Here is a 22,529-nt window from a genome sequence, read left to right on the forward strand (position 1 = left end):
TTTCCTGCCAGTGATGTAGGGAAATCCCATGGTGGGGTGCTGAGAAACAGCCTGATCCATGCTCTTCCCTTTCCTTTTCCATCTCCTCCCTGCTTCTTCTCGGGGGCTTGGGAGGAAATCACACCCTGGCTTCAGGTTTTCCATGATTTCGGGGTTGATGAAGCCTTTTTCCCAAGTTTTCCTGTTCACCTGAGGCTGTGCAATCGTGGGAGAGGGAACTGGGGCCTCTTGACCTCACACTGGATGAGTTAATTGACCCCACAGAATCCTTTTAGGAGGACACAGAGCTGGAAAAGAGTTGGAGATTCAGGTTCCACGCTGCCGCGCTCGCAGAAGGAGGGATTAGAAAAGAATAATTTTGCAGCCTGATTAAATATTATTCTGTCTCGAGGTATTTGTGCTGTGAAAAGCCCAGGCACATGGCAGGGCTTAGGTCAACACAGTCTGTGAAATCAATAGGAAGTGAGGAAGCTTAGGGAGGAGATGGAAATGTCAATATTCCCTTGTATCTGAGGGTTTGATGGTGGGAAGTTCTGCATGAGAGCATCCCAAGCTGTGTCTCAGAGAGCTTGATGTCTAAATATGAGGAGTTACTGAGGAGTGAGAAATTCAGGACTTCCCACTCCAGGCACAAGGCCTCACTTTTCTTCTCCTATGAAGTTTTACTCCCTATCATGTTGCACGGTGGTTCAACAGACCTTTAACAGACAGCTGTGTTCATAATCATAGAATCACAGAATCCTAGAATTGGCTGGGTTGGAAGGGACCTCAGAGCTCATCAAGTCCAACCCTTGATCCACTCCCGCTGCAGTTCCCAGCCCATGGCACTGAGTGCCACATCCAGGCTCTTTTGAAATATCTCCAGGGATGGAGAATCCACCCCTTCCCTGGGCAGCCCATTCCAATGGCTGATCACCCTCTCCAGAAAGAAATTCTTTCTAATGTCCAACCTAAACCTCCCCTGGCACAACTTGAGACCTCTTGTGCCCTCTTGTCTTGCTGAGAGTTGCCTGGGAGCAGAGCCCAAACCCCCCCTGGCTCCAACCTCCTTTCAGGGAGTTGTAGAGAGTGATGAGGTCTCCCCTGAGCCTCCTCTTCTCCAGCCTCAACACCCCCAGCTCCCTCAGCCCTTCCTCACAGGACTTGTGCTGGATCCCTTCCCAGCCTCCTTGCTCTTCTCTGGACCTGCTCCAGCACCTCAATCTCCTTCCTGAGCTGAGGGGCCCAGAACTGGACACAGGACTCAAGCTGTGGCCTCCCCAGGGCTGAGCACAGGGGCAGAATCCCTTCCCTGGCCCTGCTGGCCACGCTGTTCCTGAGCCAGCCCAGGATGCCATTGGCCTTCTTGGCCACCTGGGCACACTGCTGGCTCATGGTCACCTTCCTGGCAATCCAATGTTCCATTAGGTTGAGATGTTTGGTTCCTCCAGGTGAAAACCACCACTGGTGGTCTTTTTTTTTGACTTTTCATAAAAACCCAACAGGCTGACACGACCATTTTTAGATCCCCCTGTCCTGTCTCTGCCTCTCCACAACCATTTGGTCAGAGATTAAAAATCAGAGCCTAAAGCATTCTCTTTCTCTGCTTCTGGGACAGGCAGATGAGCTACTTGGCTTTTTTTTTCAGATTAGAGTGAAAGAGGGGAGAGTTCCACCACCAAGATGGAAACGTGTGTGCATGTCAGGAGACTCCATCCTTCAAATGTCCTGATGGATTTTAGTACCTGCAAGGATCAGTCCTGCCTCTCTCTGCTGCTGTCTCAGAGCTCTTGTGTCCAGAGTGACCTTTAAATAAAGGAAAATTGGAGTTCTGACATCTGGCATGGCCTTAAGGTAAGAAAGTCCTCTCAGTGTGGTGGGATCCTGCTTTTGGGATGAGGTTCAGAGTTCAGAGGAACTGTCTTTGCTGCAAAGTAGAGAAGGCTGGGGGGTTTCTTCAGTCTTGGGAGTGTTCCTATTCCCATTCTAAGAAACCTTCTTTTTCTGTGCTGGACTACACAGAAGTTCTTCCATGGCTGCATTTTACTGAAAAAATAGTGTTTAAAGACATTTCAGTGTCCATGGACACTCTCATAGATGGATGCTGAGCTGAATTCTTTATCACCTGGATGGAAAGATCTATCCATCCATCCACAAATCAAAGGTTTATTTCAGTGTCTTTAGTACAAAGAACCTGCCAACGTTTTTGAAGAGGTCTTTTTCAGTCTTAAAAATCATTGTGTGAGAAGCTCATCACTGGGCAGCTTTTGGTTTATGAGGACTGGTATAAACCAGACAACATTGGTGGAAAATAACCTGTGGTTTTATACATGCCAGCCAAGGCAACTGAATTCATGACTTGTTACCAACAAGGAAAATCCTAAAGGTCCAGTTATCCCTTGCCAGGGCATTCCAAAGGGTGGCATGGATGCAGTTAAAAGGATGGTTTTGCCCACAGAGCTATAATTTCTGGTGACCAGGGAGAAGAAATGACTCCAGTATGATGCCCAAGTTGCAGGCTGGGTTGACAGAGCTTTCAGGAAAAAACAAAACAACCAAACAAAAGTCAAACCCAAACCAAAACAAAAAAACACCCCCAAACCATTAAAAATCCATTTGTATATAAGCTTTGTAATTTTTTAATATAATCAATAAGACACTCAGGATATTTTGTGAAGTAGAAATCTAGCTTAAAACTCACCCCCCAAAATTACACAGGGCTTTTCTGTTTCCTTAAGGATGCACAGGAGATGGATGCTTTCCCCTGACTGTGGCTTGCATGCACTACACAGAACTTTAAAGTTTTAATGAAGTCATTGCAATTTAAAAATATCTAAACAGACCATAAAATTGGACTTTTACTTACCCAGCCCAGCTTTTATGATATCATATCCCAGTTTGTGCTAGAGTCACCAGAAGGCCATCAATCTTCGTTTTTTTGGTTTTTTTTTTTTGAAGACAGAAACATTCAGGATCATAAAATCCTTACAATATTCAGCACTAGGAGATCTTCAGATCAGCCCACACGAGTCCCCCTCTCCCTTGCATACAATCAATCCACAAAATCTGATTACTCTTTATTTTGAAAGCACATTATGAAATAGCTGCTTCCCCTGCCAGTGAGAAGGGAGGCAGGGACTGTGTCTTCTTAATGAGTGCTTGTGTAGTAACCAGCACAGTGGGATGCCAGCAGTAATAATAATAAAAAAACCTTGATCAGAGATTTCAAACATTCCTGTGACATCAGACAGACATCCTGACTGCTGAGCAACCAGGGGCTTCAGCTGATGGATGAAATCCTTCAGTTACTCCAGGGATACTGAACCATGTGTAACTAACCCAGCTGAAGGCATGGGTGCTTTCACTTCCATCCTTTTTCTTCTGCCACAATATTGCTTTTAAATCAGTGATGATTTGGGAGTAAAATGGTTAATTTACACCCTATTTGGCCAAGAAACCAAATCACAGACTGCAGCTCCTCTGCCCCACAACCTGCAGAGTGCTCAGTGCTGGACCCAGCAATGGGCAGGAGGATGGTGTCACCCACCTCCCAGCTGGGTGACAGCCCCAGCAGCTGGTGAGCACCCATCTGGAGGAGCCCAGGCACCCACAGCCCTCTGATCCAGCTCCTTCCCTGCTCTTCTCCAAGGGCCACCTCAGCACTGGAGCTCTATGCCCTATTTTGGAGCCACCTTGGTGTCCTTGATTGAGAGAAATGCCTCTGGATTTGAGCCTTTGCTAGAAATTCAGAGGGATTTCAAGCAATGATTTTAAATTAGGGAAGATGAATGTGGTGCTTGGGGACACGGTGAGTCATTGGGAACAGGGTAATAGGGTCAGGACAAGGCTGGACTCAATGATCTTCAAGGTCTTTTCCAGACTGAGCAATTCTCTGATTCAAAGAGTTGATTTCGATTGGATGTCAGGAAAAAAATATTTACCATGATGGTGGTGGAAAAATGGAGCAGGTTGCCCAGGGAGGTGGTTGAGGCCTTAACCCTGAAGTTATTCAAGGTGAGGTTTGATGCTGAGCACCCTGATCTGGGTGAGGTGTCCCTGCTGACTGCAGGGGGTTGGAGTAGATGACCTTTAAAGGTCCCTTCTAACCCAAATTATTCTATGATTCAGTGATTCTATGATCTATTTATATGTATCTGTCTCATCCTGGAGCATGTTCTTTCACGGTTGTTTATTGCTTCAGCTGTGATCCTCTAACATCAGGACTGCCACAGCCCTGCCTGCCACAAAGCCACAACCAACCTGATGTGCCTGAGGCCACCCCATCAAAGCCCCGACCCACCTGGGCCCTACCTCAGCACCCATCTCCACCTAACCTCGGGATCCCCACTGTGGGAGCCCATGTGTGGCCCGCGGGACACCTTCCCCTGCACCCCGCACCCACGGGAGCTGCGGAGGGGCCGGGAAGCAGCGAGGCCGACGGGCTCGGCCGCATCCAGCACCGCGGGACGAGGGGACAGCTCCGCGTGGGACCGCGGGATGCGGGGAGCAGGGACGGGAGAAGGGAGCGGGGAAGGGGACACAACGGGAAGGGGGGAAAGGGAGGAAGAGGGGGAGGAGAAGAGGGGAGAGGGGGGGAGAGGGGAATGGGGAAGGGGATGGGGAAGGGGAATGGGGAAGGGGACGGGGAAGGGGACGGGGAAGGGGACGGGGAAGGGGACGGGGAAGGGGACGGGGAAGGGGACGGGGAAGGGGACGGGGAAGGGGACGGGGAAGGGCAAGAGGAAGGGAACAAGGGAAGGGGAAGGGGATGGGGAAGGGGATGGGGAAGGGGATGGGGAAGGGGATGGGGAAGGGGATGGGGAAGGGGATGGGGAAGGGCAAGAGGAAGGGAAGAAGGGAAGGGGAAGGGAAAGGGGTTGGGGAAGGGGTTGGGGTTGGGGATGCGGTTGGGGATGGGGTTGGGGATGCGGTTGGGGATGCGGTTGGGGATGGGGAAGGGGATGGGGAAGGGGATGGGGAAGGGGATGGGGAAGGGGATGGGGAAGGGGAAGGGGATGGGGATGGGGATGGGGATGGGGATGGGGATGGGGATGGGGAAGGGGATGGGGTTGGGGATGGGGATGGGGATGGGGATGGGGATGGGGAAGGGGAAGGGGAAGGGGAAGGGGAAGGGGAAGGGGAAGGGGAAGGGGAAGGGGAAGGGGAAGGGGAAGGGGAAGGGGAAGGGGAAGGGGAAGGGGAAGGGGAAGGGGAAGGGGGCCAGACGCCGGGCTCGGCGCAGGGTCCCCCCTTCCGGCGGCGGAGCGCAGCAGCATCGTCCCCTCCGGTCCCGGCGCTGTGGTTTTAAATGGGCGGAGCGGCGGCGGGCGGCGGGGAGGGGCGGTGGGCGGCCCGCGTTATTCCGCGGCTCCCATATAACCCCACCTCCCGGGCGCGGATTGCCGCGGTAATTGGTTGGATGTGGTACTTGGAGATGTTGAGCTGGCTCCTTCCCCCCATGTCCCTGCACACACACAGGGGCGGGTGGTGCGGGAGGGAGAGGGAGGCAGCGCTCAGCCCCGGCGGTGGCGGCGGGGTTACCCCCAGTCCCTGCCTGCCCGCCACCGTCCCCGAACCGCTCCTGCTGCTGGGCTGCTGCCTGCGGCCTCAGGACCCGACCGAACCGGGCCGAGGGGAACGAGGGCGGCTGCTGGAGGCGGCCGAGATGATGGCGGAGGGCAGCGGTGGGCAGGCGCGGAGAAAGGCGCTGTCCCTGCTGGAAGCGGCCCGCTCCCGTTACGAGAGCCTGCAGATTTCCGACGACGTCTTCGGGGAATCGGGCCAGGACAGCAGCGGGAACCCTTTCTACAGCACCTCGGCTGACTCCCGCTCCGCCGCCTCTTCCCAGGATGAGGAAGAGGAGGACGAAGAGGACGAAGGGCGTCCCCAAGGGCCCAGCCCGCGGGGTCGGGCGGTTCGGCGCCGCGTCCCCAGGGTTGCGGTCACCCCGGCGGAGCGGCGGAGGCAGCGGCAGAGCGGCGGCGGCACCGTCCCGGGCGGCCCCGGCCCTATGGAGGAGGAGGAGGAGGAGGAGGAAGCGGAGAAGGGGGGTTGGACCCGGTCGCTGCGAGATGTCCCACCCCCTCACTTCAAGGATGGAAGCGGTACGGCGGTACTGCCGGGGCGGGGGATGCGGTGGGTCCGGGGAGCTCCGGGGGGCTCCGGGCAGCCCTGGCTGGGGGAGCGGGGGTGATGTCCGGAGCGGGGAGCCCAGGCCTGGCGTGTCCGGCAGCGCTGAGAAGCCCCTGTGGGCCTGGCTGTCGGCCTGAGCTGTGGCATCGGGGGTGGAGGAGGCGATGGGTACCACCTGCCCGGTGTCCCCCCCGGTGATGCGGGGAGAGCCCCGGTCGGGCGGTGAGGATGCGGGTGCGGCGAGGCCGCGGGTGCTTAGTCACAGCCATCCCCTCCCCGGCGCTGTGGCGGGGCCCCGAGCCGCTCCAGCACCGGGGACCCCCGATGGGCAGCGGGCAGGGACCCCCCGGAGCCGGGAGGTTCGCAGAGCCCGTGTCTGGCTGTGCTCTGGTGCTTGCAGGGGGGAGAACTGCCCTGTGCTGAAAAGGTGCTGGAAACGGGGCTGGGATTCCCTCTGGCTGCCCAAACCTGGCATGGTTTGGGGACAGAGTGGTTATACGAGTGGGGTGTGACACGAGGGGACACATGGCAGCAGGGCACGGGGGTCTCCAGTGGACTGGCTTGTGTGGCAAGTTGAGCCACTGGGTTTGCCTTGGGAAGCACTCTAAGGGACCTGTCTGCAGGCCTCAACCAACTTGGCTCTATAGAAAGGAGCAAGGCTGACCCCCTCCCCCCCCCAAAAAAAAAAAAAAAATTAAAGAAAATTTAAAATTAAGTGTTATGAAGAGCAGGGATGTAAAATAAAACATTTGCATTCTCAGAAGAGGGTGTGATGATGGCTCTCATCCTCAACTGAGCTGACAGTTTGCCTTTCTTAAGGCTGCTTGTCTTCACTTTTTTTATGGTAGTCTTCAATTCCTGCATTTTGCTACTAAAAGGTAAATGCAGAAGATTGATGCTACACGGGGTGCTGAAATCTGTGCAGTAGCACAGGCAGAAATCTGTCGGAGGAAAACATCTTGGGGTGGGGAAGTGAGGTGAAGCTCTGTCATGTGTCCTGATAGAAGTTTTATCTACCCTAGAACTAGCTAGGCCCTGTAAAAATGTTTAAATATCAAGCTGATTCACCTCTTGTAAGAACTCTGTAAGTTTTATTGATGATACTTATTTATAAGCAAGATTTAAGATCGGGTTCTGGACCATAGGTTTCATGATATGATGCTCTTTCAGAATCAATTATCACTTAATTTCTCTGTCTTTGCTGGTTTATTTCTTTATATCCATACCCCAGAGTAATATCCATTTAACAGAACTGGGATTAGCATTTTCATGCTGGGAAAGAATTAAGTCGATGACCTATTAATTCCCAAATTCAGATTTCCTTTGAAATAAAGGAGTTTGATTTATGGTTGTCAAAAATAGATGCAGATGTCTCTTGAGGGAGGTGCCTGGGTATTGCTGTGAATATTTTTTCCTTGTAATAGATGCAGAAGAAGTTGCTGCTGCCCTTTCATTCTGGTGGTGGGAGATGCTGCATGTTTCATGTACTGTGGTGATTTGGTTTGGCTAAAGTTCAGTTTAGTGTCATGAGTTTTTGATCCAAATGAAAGGTATTCCCTCTGTGGTAATTTTAATGAGTGAAATTCCAAGGTATAGAAACTTCTACATTGTATATAATTAAATTCTTATCATTCTAGCTTGTAGAGTGACTGTTTTTAGGCCATAAATCATAATTTGCATTGTGCTAAGCATACTTGTTCTGGCATCATCTTTATTTTATTGGACACTGTTCTGACCCAAGAGTTGAATTCCATACCTGCTGAGGAAAAGGTCTCCACTGAGGTGAGGACAGCTGTCCCTGGAAGTGACAGCACATCCTTCAGTCACTACTGGAGCACAAGCAAGAAGTGCAGTGTCAGGCACAGAGCACTAACAAAACCACATTCTCAGTTCCAAGGTGCTGGTTGTGAGAATCTTCCTGGGTTCTGGGCTTAAAAGCAAGAGGGTTTTTTGTGAGCTAAAAATTATGGTTAGCACCAAAACTTCTTAGTGCTGCCTTTTGGTTAAAATCTCAAGAGGAGAATCCTAGTGGCAAATCTGGAGATCATCTGGTGCCAGAAGACAGAGTCCTTGTGGGCTGAAGTCTGTCTCATGAGACTTCAGCTATATCAGTGCTGGAAATAAATCCTTGAATAAGAGCAGGATGGAACCTAGTACCAAGCTGTTTGGTTTGGCAGACTGCCCCTTCATGAAAGGGAAGGTATGGAGGAGCAAAAGCATTAAGTTGGTTAATGAGAATGAGCTAAAGCTCCTAAGAAAAAAAAAATACAGAGCAATTTACAAAACTTTTGTGTTTTTTTTTAACTACAAGCAAATACTACAACTTTAATAATGAACTAATCAGTGCTAGTAACTCAACTTAGACTTTTAATTTCTGGTTTTTCCTGCCTTAGACTTAATTGGTGTGCTTGTGCCTTCCTTCAAGAGTGGGTTGGCTTTGGGTGGGACTTTCCTGTGCTAGGTGAGTAATCTGGGCAGGAAATACTCTGTAATAAAGGGGAGTTATTGCTCCTGGTCTGTCTTTGTGGAGGGTTCTGGAAGGTGCAAATATCCTGGTTGCTTGATGTTTTTTAACTGGGGTAACTGGTGTTCTCTTCCAAGAGTCCCATGCTTTGTATGTCCATGTAGTTCAGTGACTAGAAAACTGGAACTTGGATGTAAAAGCCCTCCCTGCTGTTAGGGGTTATGTTTTAGGGTGGCAGCAATAACAGGGAATGCTGAAGTCTTAAAAGTTACAGCCAACTGGTGCTACTGGTGTCTGCATTTCCTGTGCCCTCCAGACCCACTTTTTGAGCCTGGACCTGGGGACAAAAAGAATTTTCCTTGCTGAAAAAGCACAGCAGCTCCTCTTCAAGTTGCATTTAGGGGGCATAACTAGCTTTTTATGAATTTACAGAGTATTTCACTCAGACACTAAATGTGCTGTGAGTTGGCATCTCTAAAAACCATGCTCCTGTAGAACAGGGAGAAGGTACCCAGACCATGTCTTAGCAATCAGCCTCTCCTTGTCACCTTGAGGAGCTTAAAATGAATATTTCAAGTAGTTTTTAATATTTTTATTTAAATGAGCATGTCATTTTCCAGACAGACCAGGTTGTGCAGTAGTTACTTATCCCATCATGTCTATTTATTCTCTCATGTTCCCAGATGACAGATGTTTTTTTGCAGAAGAGAGGGCACGTTACCTGGGAGGTGAAATGACCATGAGCAGGATGGGGAGATGTTTCAGCCTGAGGCAGAGAAGCAAAGCACAGCATTAAATTCCAGGTTGTGACCACCCTCACCTTCAAAAAGATTTTCCTTACCTTTAATTACCAATGTCTGGTTGCATGGCAGCTGCAAAGACTTCACCCTCGATGGGACTTTTGTCAGGAGTGATGTTATTTGGTGAAAGTTAAATGAAGAACTTTAATTTAGTTCTTTCAAGTGAGTCTCCAGCAGCTCCTACAGTACAATATAGATTGATGGAGCATGGAGTTGTTCATTTGCCCTGGGTTCTCTAGAGCCTTAGCAAAGCTAAACAGCTGAGTTAAGTAATCAAGGGAGGGGAAAGTGATCTAGGTAAGGGAAGAAAGGCTTTTAGCTTCTATTCTACAGTCATCACTGGGCAGAGTTGCAGAAGGTCTTTGCAGGATGGAGGGGAAGATCCAATGCACATCATGTTCTCAAGATGCAATCCAGCAGCAGGGAGCCTGGAGGAAAAGTTTTGGAGTCAGACTGGGCCATAAAAGCCAGCTACATGCATTCCACAATCTAACAGTGGAGGTGATCTTGGTTCAAGTCCCAAATTGAATCTGAAGGCTTTATTCTTATTAGATTGAGGTAAACACTTACAGATTCCTGAGGTGGAAGGAAAGCTCTGCAAGCTACTTACTTGCTCATGGCAGATTCTGCTTCAGAAATATCTGGGCCAAATTCTCTGACTGTAAGTGGATGAAGTGCTGCTGATGTGACTTGTTCATGCTTACTTATTTCTCCCTAGAGAAATATCTGCCTTTGACTTGCATAACAATGGAAAATCATGGGAAAAAAATATGTATCTATATATTCTGTCCTTGCATTCCAAGTAGAAATTACTTCTATCTTCCTAGCAGAGCTGTGATGCTGTCATTATGGTAAATCACAGAATGTCAGGTTGGAAGGGAGCTCAAGGATCCTCTGGTCCAACCATTCTCATATTTTTGTTTATAGGAGATGTCTCAGCAGCCCCTCGAGCTGAGATTTAAAATTTCCCAATGTGGGGGAACCCACCCCTTCCCCTGGGAGACCATTCCAATAAATCACAAAGATGTACACTACCACTTGGAAGGTGTTTATAGGATGATTTAATGTTTGAAGTTTTGCTAAAGAAGTGAATAATACAAAGGCTTAATATCTCACATGGAATGAAACTGAAAAGTTCTTTTTAGGCAGTTTTACTGAGTTTAGAGCACATTTTCCTGCTTCCATCATCACTGAGGTGATGCAAGTGCATGCCATGACAGCCTTTTTTGATTCTGAAGTTTAGTGTGACTTTCCTATCAGTGTTCCCTTCCTTCTTCTGCCCACAGCTCTGCTATTGAAGGTGCATTTGGAGAAAAACCCAGTGTTGGTAACCTTCATGGAAAAAAACTGTTCCTCTCTGCTTTTATGCAGAAAAACAGTTTTTGGTCAATATTTGAGGCAGGGAAGTCTGTAAGCCCTGCAGATCAAGGTCTTCTCAATAGATACTGACCAGCCTTTTACAGGGAAAAAGTATATTTACTCCTAGATCTATTACTGCATCAAATGAGGTTTCTTTTTTTTTTCCTTGCAGCTATTGATGGGATTATTTAAAAGAAGTAGATTAGTTCCTACACCTACTCGTGTCCCTTTGTCAACACCATAGAAACAGGATTGCAAACAATTTCCTTCTCTGGATACTTCCCAATCAACCTGGAGAGGAAATCAACCTCTCTGCTGAGCCTCATGAGGATGCCAGGAGTGGAGCTGAGTGGTTAAATTCTGCACAGCCTCCTAGGTCACAGGAAACTGTCTTGTATGCCCTAAACTTCAAAGAATCTGGAAGTTTCTTCTTTTAGCTGTGCTTGTTCATGTAGGCAGTTTGTTTCCCACCTGTGCTCAGGTTTCCAAAATTTTGGAGCAGATGGATGTAGCAGTTTGGAACTACCAGGTGCTTCCCAAAGAGAAGGTAATTATGGATACAGCCCCTGTGTAAAGGTCAGTGTTTTATCCCTAAAATATCCCATGAAAGTTTTATCCCATAAATATCCCATCCTTCCAAACACTGCTAGAATTTGGGTGTGCTGTTGGAAAACAGAACAGATGGAGTCAAAAGGAATGTGTGGCTGAGACAAATGCATGAGCAGAGTAACATTTGATGTCTCACTTCCCTGTGAAGTGAGGCTTATCCAAGCTCCCACTTCATATTCCTTAAAGAACACGATGTGAATGGGTTAATCCCAGTCTCTGTCTGAAAATGAGCAGACACAGACCTGAGTGGATCTTTTAAAAAGAAAAAACAGAGCTCCCTGACTGCAGGGAAAAACAGGCTTGGAAAGCTGCTTAGTTTATTCTGGCTCTGTATAAATTACTCCTTGATTATCCCCTGATTTTCTCTGAAGACACTTTGTGTTAATGGCATGTGATAGAAAACATGCTTTTGATTCTGCTTTCTTTGACAGCATGAGGGATTCACAAGACCTGTTCTAAGAAGTTGGATTTGCCATTAAAAAGGACAAAGAATAAAAGCAAGCAAGACAAAGCTGTAGCTGGGCAGTGGAGAACTGGGCAGACTGAAGTGGAGTTGATGAGACACTGTAAGGATGCAAAAATCATGTCAGAGAGGGATACACAGGGGACAGAGAAGCAGAGAGTATCTTGTGTGTCTCTGTGGATGAGGGCAATTAGCTGTGCATTGGACAGGAAGATTACAGAACTGAGATGAAAGATGCAGCAGTGGGCACAAATGGAAGTGTTGGGTTTTTTTTTCTAGGGAAGAAAAAGCATAAAAAAAGACTGAAAGGACCTGCTGTTCTAACTGTGATTCATTTCTGATTACATATGGCAGAGGTGGGTGTGTATGAAAGATTAAATTGGAGCAAAAAATGATAATATCTTGCTTTTTTTAAGATACTGGCAACATTTGATGTTGTGGAAAATCTGACTATCCAGTGAATATAGGTTTAGTTTTTAATTTATTTTTTTTTTTGAAAGGTAGGTGCTGGCTAATTTCCCAGTAGTACTTTAGTACTTGTAGGTGTGCTGTCTGGGGTCAGTGTGGAGCTGTGGGTGTGTGGCTGTTCCCATTGATGTTGTTCATCTGGTCAGTTCATGTCCTGAAAAACTGCTTTGTTGGAATTCATGGATGTATGAACTTATGCAAATGGCATTTGGGATGGGAATCTCAGTCTTTTCTTTTAAGGGTAAGGAAAGGAGGGAGTTTTAAGGATACTGTGGTTTGAGATGAAGTGAAGTACAACATCTGAAGGTTTATACTCTTGAGATCTGCCTTAATTCCCTCTTGTTGTTGGCTTTGAGATTAAAAGAAATTAAGCACTAAGACTTGGAGTACCTTTGTGTGATCCATAGCTACCTTTGTGGTGCTAACAAACAGTCCCAGTCCTTTCTTTTAAGGGTAAAGAAAGGAGGCAGTTTGGAGTGTATCATGAATCTGCCCCCCTTGGGAGGAGGGTGATGAGTTTTGGAGTAAATGACATCTTGCTCTTTCCACTTGATGGGGTTGTACTTGATAAATAAGGAATGAGCCTCTCAAAAAACCCAAAAAAAAATTAAAAAAAACCTTTCTTCATCTGCTCCTGTCCTCCTGGGTAGTGACTGGTGCTTAAGGTGACATCAGAGGTGGTCTCACACAGGGTGTCAGCCTCTCCAGCAGCCACTTGTCATGAGACCCCATGGGGTCCAGGGGCTCCCTGGTGTCTGGGTGCTATGGGGGCTGTCCCACTGCCCCTCCATCCCCAGGACACCCCCAGCATCACCAGGACACCCCCAGTATCCCCAGGACACCCCCAACCCTGGGCATCTTCCTGGGGACAGGACAAGGGCAGACAAGGATGTGGGACATGGCTGGGCAAGGGGCTGATGGCCCAGGGGCTGCAATGGGGTTTGCTTGTAACAAACTCTTGGGCACAATCTGTGACTTCCTTTAATGTCTTTTTAACAAAAGAAGTGTGGGGAAGGAATTTAGTTCTCCTTGTCTCCAGACCACTTCCCAATGGCTCTGGGGCTGTTGGTGACCAACTCCTTCCCTTAGCCATGGAGAACCTGGATGGTGCCAGAGAGAACTGGGACACAGCAATATCTTCTCAGTAGCTTTCTGTTTCCTACATGCCCTGCAAATCCCTTTGGGTCCCAATTACCTTTGCTGTTTGTTTCTTGTGTAGAAAACAAGGGACCAGCTTGTGGGGCTTTGGCCACCTTGAGTGGGGCAACCTGAGCCTTGCAGGGGCTCACTGGGGTCACTGCTTTCCCCATCAGATTTGATCCCCTTGGTTCTTCTAATGAATCAGAGGCAACTTGTTGAGGCAGGAGCCAGCTCTGCATTGCTGGCTCTGAGTTTTGCACAATGCTTTGCACCAAACACCTTGCAGGGATGAAAATGCAGAAGGAAAAGAAGCAGTCAGATGCAGAAATGACTGACTAAATCCAGGCTAGTCCCTGTCAGGTATTCTCACTAAAATTGGCATTACCACAAAGCTCTGTTTCTGTCTCCTTTTTAATTCAATAGGGTCTTGGGGCCCAGTATCTCAGAAAATGTGTTGCATAAAGGTCTGTCAAAACCATATTCTGATGGAAGAATTTTTTTGTTAATGAGAATTCAAAACTGCCTTGCTGCCTGGAGCTGGACTTAGTGAATTTGTTCATTAAACTTTTAGCTAACACAAAGCTGGGGGAGGGCCTCTGTGCACTGGAGGACAGGCTAAGAATTTGCAAGGTTTTTGGCAACCTGAAGTAGCCCCAAGGAGGAAGGGGGAAGGGAGAGGGTGCAAGAAAGAAATGCTTGGTGTGAAGGCAACAGTGGCTAACAGCAGAAGTGGGATATGAAGAGGATGGGGAGGAATTGTTTAGGTGGAAAAGGAAGAAAGCTGAGCACCAGACAAATAGGAGTCAATGTCACGTTGCTGTCAAAAGGCACAGAGTGTCCAAGGCTTGCAATGAGTCTGGCTTGCCAAGAAAGGAAAAAGTCTGGCTTACCAAGCCCAGGTGAGAAGCAAATAGTCAAATGTGAAGAGAAAGGACTGAGAAACAGCAAATCTGCTAACTGGACCACCTTCCAGGGTTGTGGTTTTAAGCTAAGTGGCCATGGGAATAAGTAAGGGCTGTTAGAGGGAAGGGAATTGGAATTGTCTTCTTACCTACTCTGAAAACTGAATATATGGAATAAGTATGAACTGGATTAGCAGCAGTGTTAGAAACTTTCAAACAGACAGCAGAAGGTGAGGTGAATTACTGGGAACCTAGGAACAAGTGGTGTGAAGCTGTAGTAACAGGCTGACCCCCTGTAGGTGTGCTGAGCAGGCTGAAGGACTCCCTGAGGTCCCTTCCAGCACACTTCTCTGGTTTAGGTTAAGTAAACCCTAAGGAAGGTGCTTAGGGGCAAGTGAAGTGCTATGGAAAGGACTCACTGCTTGTGTGAGCTTTGTGAGCAGGGAGAAAGCTCTGTAGGGTTTGTGGGATGGAACTCCTGAGCCATGAAGGGGAATCCTCAGTCAAGGAGATGAGTAAAGAAGAGACTTTTACTCATCCCTGTTGCTGCCAATTAACAGGTACCTAGCTAGAAACAGATAAATTCAGTTATCCTGTTAGTAATATCTTAAAAGTTTACTCACTGAAAACAATTCAAAGGAGACCAGTCTGTGATACAGTTGTCTTGATGCCCTTCATTAGGCTTGCCTCCCAAATCCATTCAGTCTTTGAGGAGTATTGAGATCAAGGTAACAAATTTAAGGTTGCCAAGGCTCTAATTTCCCTTGGAAGGTCTTTGTTTTCTCAGCTTAATGTGTTACCTTGAACTTGGGATTCACCTAGGTTCTTGCTATGGGGTTCCTAGTATAGAGAATTAGAAAGAAAAACACATACTAAGCTGCAGGATTGGAACTTTGGATGTCTTTGTCTCTTTCCCAGGAACTGCAGTTCCTGTGTCCTGTACTCGTGGAATTTACTCTCTTCTGAACCTTTTTAGTTGCCCTGAAAACAAAGGGAAAATCCTGGTCTTGAGAGCTGCAGCACATCCAGGTTCTCATCAACCTCTGTGTCCTGAGAATGGCACTGGCCTCACCTCCTCCTCCTCCTCCTTCCCCTTCATCACCATTTGAGTTGGTTAAAGAGCATTTTGGCTCTTTCTGTACAAGGCACAGCTGTTTCTGGGTTAGAGAGGAAGGGAGAACAGCTGGAAGTGCCTGATCCTCCAATCCCACCAGACTGGAGCAAATGCAAACCCCATTGGGCTCTGTGAAGTGCAAATCAAAGTACAAGCCCCTGCTTGCTTTCTGGGACAGGTGCTGGGTCTAGAACCTTCAGCTATGGATATTTTGGAATTGCTGCTGTCCAAGTGGGTGCTGAATATGAAATTGTTCTAGGAATATAAAATGGATTTGACACTGTTAATGCTGTTGTTGAGACTGTACCAGTTTTTAACTCCTTTTCTTTTCATTCTGGCTCTTGGCTATCACTCCCTGAATCAGTGAAAAGAAACTAAGTGAGCATTAGTTTCTATTTAAAAGCAGCCATTTGTATGGGATGCTGAAGCAGAAACATTTGATAACATTTTCTGGGCAGATACTGAAGTTGAATGAGTGAAATGTTAAAATACAAACCTTTCCTTAAGCTCTTTTGCTGAAAGGGTGACTCAAAAGGGGTCTGAGTATTGACCTAGAGCTGCTTGACATGGAGCAGTGGGCTACCAATTGTTCTAATGTCAGCTTTCTTCCTGAGATAAAAGGGAGATGGAATCCTTTCTTTTTTTTTTTTTTTTTCAGCTAAAGGGACAATGCTTCAGCACAATACTTTAATCAGCAAAGGAAGAAGAAATGAATGCAACAAAAGCTGTTCAAAACTTTACTTTGAAGCTTTCTGTTTCTACTGGATCCTATTAATCTGTGCTCTAACCTTTTCCTAACCTGCTCTTCTCTGTTACAGCACTTGCTTTCTGTAATTGTATTTCTCTTGCTCGAATCCTTTGCTGTCATAAAAAAGAATGTTTCTCTTACATCTAATATAGGCCCTACCAATACTTCACATTTTACCATCGTGTTCTTAGTCATTATGAAACTTCTATTTTTATTCTTCTGGGCTCTGCTGGACACCATGGCTCCTGATAAAATTGCAGGTAGTCTGGGGCTGGGGTTCATTGTTCACATTTTGCTGCTTAGTAAGTCAGGCTTTTTGCAATTCTGCTCTGCCCCGTGTGCCCAGGTCCATTCCCGGGGGATCTTTTCCAGTAAAGGTCTTCCAGGTATTGAGTTCTCATCTAACTTAGGCAAAAATAGCTGATGGGAGATGACAGCCTTTTGAAGTGCTCTTGCTGGGACATGGCTTGCTTGAGGTTAATCCTGAATAGTTCATTTGGAGTGGGAAGAGCCTGGAGGTTCCAACAGCATCTCCTCCTGATGAAAAAGCAAGTTGGTGGCAAGAGGCAAGGCCCTGCCAAACCAGACCTTGCCAGTTCTTGTGGTTCATAGAGTAACATGAAGGTGACAGCTGGGACTTCTGCCATGTCAAAGTGATGGCCAGGTGCCCCTGACCACCCACACCAGCTCCAAATGCTGTGCCAGCTCTGGGTGTGTAGGAGATGCAATATGGGAACAACTCTCACACCCACCCCGACATCAAACTTGGTGTTCAAAACCTGGAAGGGGTGGAGGCTGCAGCTCATCTGTCAGGGTTTAACACTGGCCTGGCAATTAAACCCAGTGACAGCTGCTCCCTATTAATCTCTCTCTCCTTCCTTGATAAAGAAAGGAGAGAGAATAAGGGAGAGAGACTGATGGGTTGGAAACTAAACTACACAACTTTAATGAAACAGGAATGATAAATAGGAAAAATTACTAAATCTATACAAATAGACAGGAAAATTGATCCCATGTTCCTCCCCCTTTTCCCCCCATAACTCTCACATCACCCCTGAGGCTGCAGGGCAGCCCTGGGAAAGTCCAGGCTGGAATCCTGGAGTCAGGAGCAGTTGGGAGCTGGAGGCAGGAACACACAGATATGGGCTGGCACGGATCAGGAGCACAGGCAGAGGAAGGGATGGAATCCTCCCAGGATGCTGAAGGAAACAGGGACAGGTGAAGGAAGGGAAGCAGGAAGGGCAGGAAGCTGGAAGCTGGCTTGACCCTTGTGATCCCTCAAATTTATCCTGAGTATGAGGTGTATGGGATGGAATCCTCTGTTTGGTCAATTCTGGCATCTATCTTGTCCTTTCCTCCCCAAAGGAGGCTGCAGGTGGGACCTCTTTATTCCTTCTGGAGGGTAAAATGTTCCTCAGAGCTGAGCAGTGTCCTTGGCTCTGCACACCAGGCTCTGGCATCGAGTGGTATCAGTCCCAGCAGCAGACACTGTCTGAGAAACTTACTGTTAATTTCAGCAAGTGCAGCTACTCACAGGAGACTGAGCTGAAAGCAAAAATACAAGACAGAAAATCACCTTTATCCTGGCCCAAACCTGAGTTGCAGATCTAGCAGGGGTGGTGCTTCTGATGAACCAACCTTCAGTGGGGATGGAGGTGGCACTTTGGGAGTTCCAGCTGGCCCAGAAGAGTTGGAAGTGAGCATCTTACTGGGACTGAGGTGTGAATGCATTGGCACTCCTGCTACTTAGTAGAAAAGACTGGTGGAAGTTGAGAGGCTGATGCACTGAGTAACATGTCCAAATCTCTGCAGGAAACACTTGAGGAATATTCTCCCTTCTCCTCCCTCACCTCTTTTGGCAGGAGTGAAGATTGGGTCTCCTATGGCTGGTTCTTCCCTTGCTTGCACAGTATACCCTAGAGCCCCAGACACTGGGTTTAGTGCCAGGAGGATGTAGCCAAAAAAAAAAAAGATAATTTCTATGAAGAAAACAGTGTTATGGGTTTTTTTTTAAGCAGTTTTGTTGTGGCTATTGCTTTTTCTTCCCTCTTTGAGCCTGACTGAACTCGCTGCTCAGCCTTACTGATGGAGCTTCAATGCTTCCTGAGGAGAGGAAGCACAGAAATATTTTGAATTTTGCTTTTTCTGCCCACTGGTGTAGACAGTTCTGTTGAGTTGCCTTGTCTGTCATTTAGAAGGGGGAGGAGAAAGTAAGCAAGCTTTTAAACTCCAGTAAAAACTTAGGTCTTCAAACCAGAGTCTTTCAGTGCCTCTTGTTGTGTCTCTAAGGACTCTACTCACTACTCATTCTGTTATAGTTACTATTGGTTTTCTACAGACTGTACCAATTGACATTATTGTACCTCTACCACTAACTTGGCTATAAGAGAACTGTAATTTTACTTCAGAAGCAGCCACTTTAGGGTTGCACTGGGGTCTAAGAATAATTTGAGCATCTTAGCTTAAGGTTGGGTGTCTGCCTCAACTTCTCTCTGCTGGACTGGAGGCTGAGAAACCCTAAAAGAGAGCAGAGTTTGGCAGTTAATTCCCAAACTCAAATTTCTTAATCCCTTTAAAGTTTGTTGAAAAGTACAACTTTTCAATTTTATATAAAGTTGGTGCTTTATACAAGGATCTTAAGAGCCTGCCTTGTACCTGCCTAAAACTCAACAGCTGGATTGCTCCCCAAGCACAACATTTAATTAGCTTTTAACAAGCATTTTGTACATTTGCAACAGTAGGAAATTTGCTGACAGACCTGAGTAGAAGTGGTAGAAACTAACATTAAGACCCAGGATCAAAAGGAAAAAAAAAACAAAACCTGTTCCCTGGAGAACACATCAGTTCCATTTGCTTGTCAAGGTTTGAGAGGAGTAACTACTACTGAGTGAGAGGTCCTGAAGGGAGGACAGGGGGGGCTGGAGGAAAAACTACAGAGGATTTGTATGTTAAAAAGACATTTCCCTCCTTTCCTATCACAGGCTTGCTTCTAGGATTAATAATGTTCATAGTGAGTGTGTGCTCTGGAGACTTCTTTCCACTAGAGGAAACCACAAGGCTATTAAACAGCTTTTTGATTTGTGAGTGACACAAATTAAAATACTCAGAGGTGTTAATGGTAATATAGTACATTATCCTTTGAATCCAGAGAAGCAGATAAGTACATGCTTAAATAAATGTACCAGGGGTACTGCTATCATGGTATAGTCCAGTAACATCCTAATAAAGTGACATGAAAACTGTGCAACCAAGGCAAAAATCCCTGTGGCTGAGGCTGCCATTCTCCAGTTCTTACAAGAAGAACACTTTTCTAGGGAGGGCAAAGGGAAATGACTCCTTTTCAAAGCAAACTGGTTATATACTGGTAAAAAACTTAGAGGTAGGTCAGCTGAAGCTTATAGGAATCAAGTGTGTGCTGCTAAAGGAGGGTGAGTTGGGTTCCTTTAGTCCTGAGCACTGTTACTGATGAGCTCTAGAGCAGTTTTCTCCAAACAATTTTGATTATGCACCTCTGTTTGTAGAAGTTTTTGGAGCAGGTGCCTCAAATCTGTGTATATTTATTTGTGAATTATATAGATATTATTAGTACTGCTGTACTAATGTACTACAGACATTATCAAACATACACAAGCCCAGAAATTTTAAACAGATGAAGATGAGCCTGGAGGAAGATGAAATAAACACAACTTTAAAACTGTATTTTAGTTATTAACAGTCAAACCAATACTTTCTTCCAGCACCCCATCAGATTGCCTTTTGCACTCCCTGGGGTGGGGAAAATCCATCTTGGGGATCACTGCACCAGGAGCTGTGATACAAAGTTGACATAAAGTTGATGTTGGGCAAGCAGGCCTGGGGTCATTTGTGTCCAGAATTCTTCAGTCTAGGGACAAAGAGAGAAGAGACTCCTGGAAGACCTTGGAGCTGCCTTCCAATTCCTGAAGGGAATCTACAGGAAGGCTGCAGAGGAACTTTTCATAAGGGTGTCCAGCTATAGGACAAGGGGAAATGGATTTAAACTGAAGAAGAAGAGGCTTAGATGGGATGTTAGGAAGAAGTTCTTCAGTAGGAGGGTGCTGAGACTCTGGAACAGGTTGCCCAGAGAAGCTGTGGCTGTCCCCTCCCTGGAGGTGTTCAAGGCCAGGTTGGATGAGGCTTGGAGCAACCTGGGCTGGATGAGAGGTGTCCCTGGGCATGGCAGGGAGCTTGGAGGAGATGAGCTCTAAGGTCTCTTCCAAACTCAGCCATTCTATGATGATTCTATGATTTTTAGAGTGGTTTGCCTCTCTCTGCCAGGTGTACTACCAGACCCAGATCTAGTATTTAGCTGTGATAAAAAGTCATATGTTCACCTTCTTTTGTCTTCTCTCTCCCTCCTCCCCAGACAAATAATACCTAGTTTCTAGTGGGCTTGAGGTTTTGATGACACTGGGTTATAAAAACCCCAAGCCCAGCCTTATTAATAACCTGAAGGCTTTTTTCCCCCCACTAAAACATTGCTGGGGGTTATAGCACTCAGGCACCTATTGGCATCTGGCTCTATGGGAGATCCATAATCAATTCTTGATGTGGAAAGAAAATATTACTTATTCAAGGCCATTCACAATTAGTGAGGAGGAAAGGAGCCACATCAGAGATGATGGAAGAAGCTGATGGGGTTGAATGAGCAGGCTTCTTAATTTTATTTTGTGAGGCAGTCAACATAAATAAAGAATGAATGGAGACAACTTCTGGTTAAAGGAGACACCTTTGCAAATGTAGCAACAAGCAGCTGAGGAGCTGGAAGGGCAAGAAAAAGGAGGAAATTTCCCTATAATATAAAAGCACCTTTAGCAGTTAAGTCTGGAAGGCTTAGGAAGCAGGATCCCTGTGGAGATAAAATTTCTTCTCTGTATTTGCCTTGCTGGTCCTGCACACAGAGCCAAAAAAACCCCCAGGGAGCAATCAAAATTTAGGGTTCTCCCATACTCCTTTCCCTGGGTGATCCCATACCCAAAGGGTGCTTAAGAACCAAACCAGAAAATGAAACAAGGTTTGGAAACAGGTGAGCATCCTTGATGTGTTATCCTGGCTGGAGCAGCAGCATCTCTCCCAAGGAGCAGTCTGATAAATGGAATTTCTGCTAAATGAGCAGTGACTGAGGCAGCATCTTGGTGAGGGCATGAAGGTCTCAGCTCTCTAGAAAACACTGCAGTTAGAGAAGCAGAGATGCTTGGATGTCAGTAGCAATAAAAAGAAGAGGAGTTTTGCCATGTGGGAGCAGTGACTTGCTTAAATAACCCTCAGTTGTTTGTTATTGAAGTGGAGGCTGTGAGGCACCCAGAGAATTGAATTTTCCATGTAGAGAATGGTGTGATAAAGAGTGATGTGCTCCACACAGGTGATGGGGACTTCATTGCTGGCAGGGACTGGCCAAGGCAAGGAAGGGACTTGGAACAGCAGCTCTGTGAGAGTTGTTTCATATCTGCTATGAAACTAAATTTATTCTGGTGAGCTGGCTGGCTGGGCTATACAGAAGAGTAAATTTCTGCCTTTGCTCACTTGCAGAAATGTGAGCATCACCTTTTTGCTCTTTTGTTCTATAGATTATGGAATTCAGCTCCACACTTTGTAAGATTTTGAATGTGTCTTTCATTCTGTTGACAATGATTGAGGAGGGTGTAGGTGTGGCATGGCCAGACCTCTGGATTGGGGGGAAAGAGGCTGGGAATAAAACCTTCAGCTCTTCTATGTAACATTATTATACTGTCTTGAAAATAAACAAGTTTCCAGCAGCAGAACTCCTTCACCAGTGGCATTTCAAAATGTCATTTGAGCTGTGCTTACCTGCTGATCAGGTGTTCCTTGCCAGAAAGGGTTTAATGGAATAATGATCATAGGAAGGATTTAATGGGGTAATGATCATAGCCTGGAGAAGAGGAGGCTCCAAGGTGACCTTAGAGCACCCTGCCAATATCTGAAGGGGCTGCAAGAAAGCTGGGGTTGGGCTTTTGGCATGGGGGTGTGGTGAGAGGACAAGGGGAAAAACTTGAAGAGGGGAGATTTAGCTTAAACATGAGGAAAAAATCCTTTCCTGTCAGGGTGCTGAGCCCCTGTGCCAGGTTTCCCAGAGAAGCTGTGGCTGCCCCATCCCTGGCAGGGTCTCAGCCCAGCTTGGATGGGGCTTGGAGCACCCTGGGCTGTGGGAACTGTAGGGTAGGGATGATCTTTAAGGTCCCAACAAACCTATTCCATGGATCTGTGGCTGCAGACATCAGCACTGTGTTAATTCACATGGGGCCAGTTCTTGAGAGCAAGGAGCAGGAACCAGAGCAGGCTGGAACATGGAATTTTCCTGTCTGAGCAGCCACA

The 22,529-nt window shown here is 46.9% G+C and overlaps 1 protein-coding gene across 1 annotated transcript in view; it reads left to right on the forward strand.

Moving 5' to 3' along the window:
- Nucleotides 1-5,398: 5,398 nt before the first annotated feature.
- Nucleotides 5,399-22,529, forward strand: part of PGBD5 (piggyBac transposable element derived 5) — a 60,599-nt gene continuing 43,468 nt past the window's right edge. The window contains exon 1 of the mRNA XM_071738925.1: nucleotides 5,399-6,083. Within this exon, the coding sequence (XP_071595026.1) occupies nucleotides 5,399-6,083 (685 nt within the window). The remainder of the gene's footprint in view (nucleotides 6,084-22,529) is intronic.

The sequence above is a fragment of the Heliangelus exortis genome, chromosome 3 (genome assembly GCF_036169615.1).
Source record: "Heliangelus exortis chromosome 3, bHelExo1.hap1, whole genome shotgun sequence".
NCBI lineage: Eukaryota > Metazoa > Chordata > Aves > Apodiformes > Trochilidae > Heliangelus > Heliangelus exortis.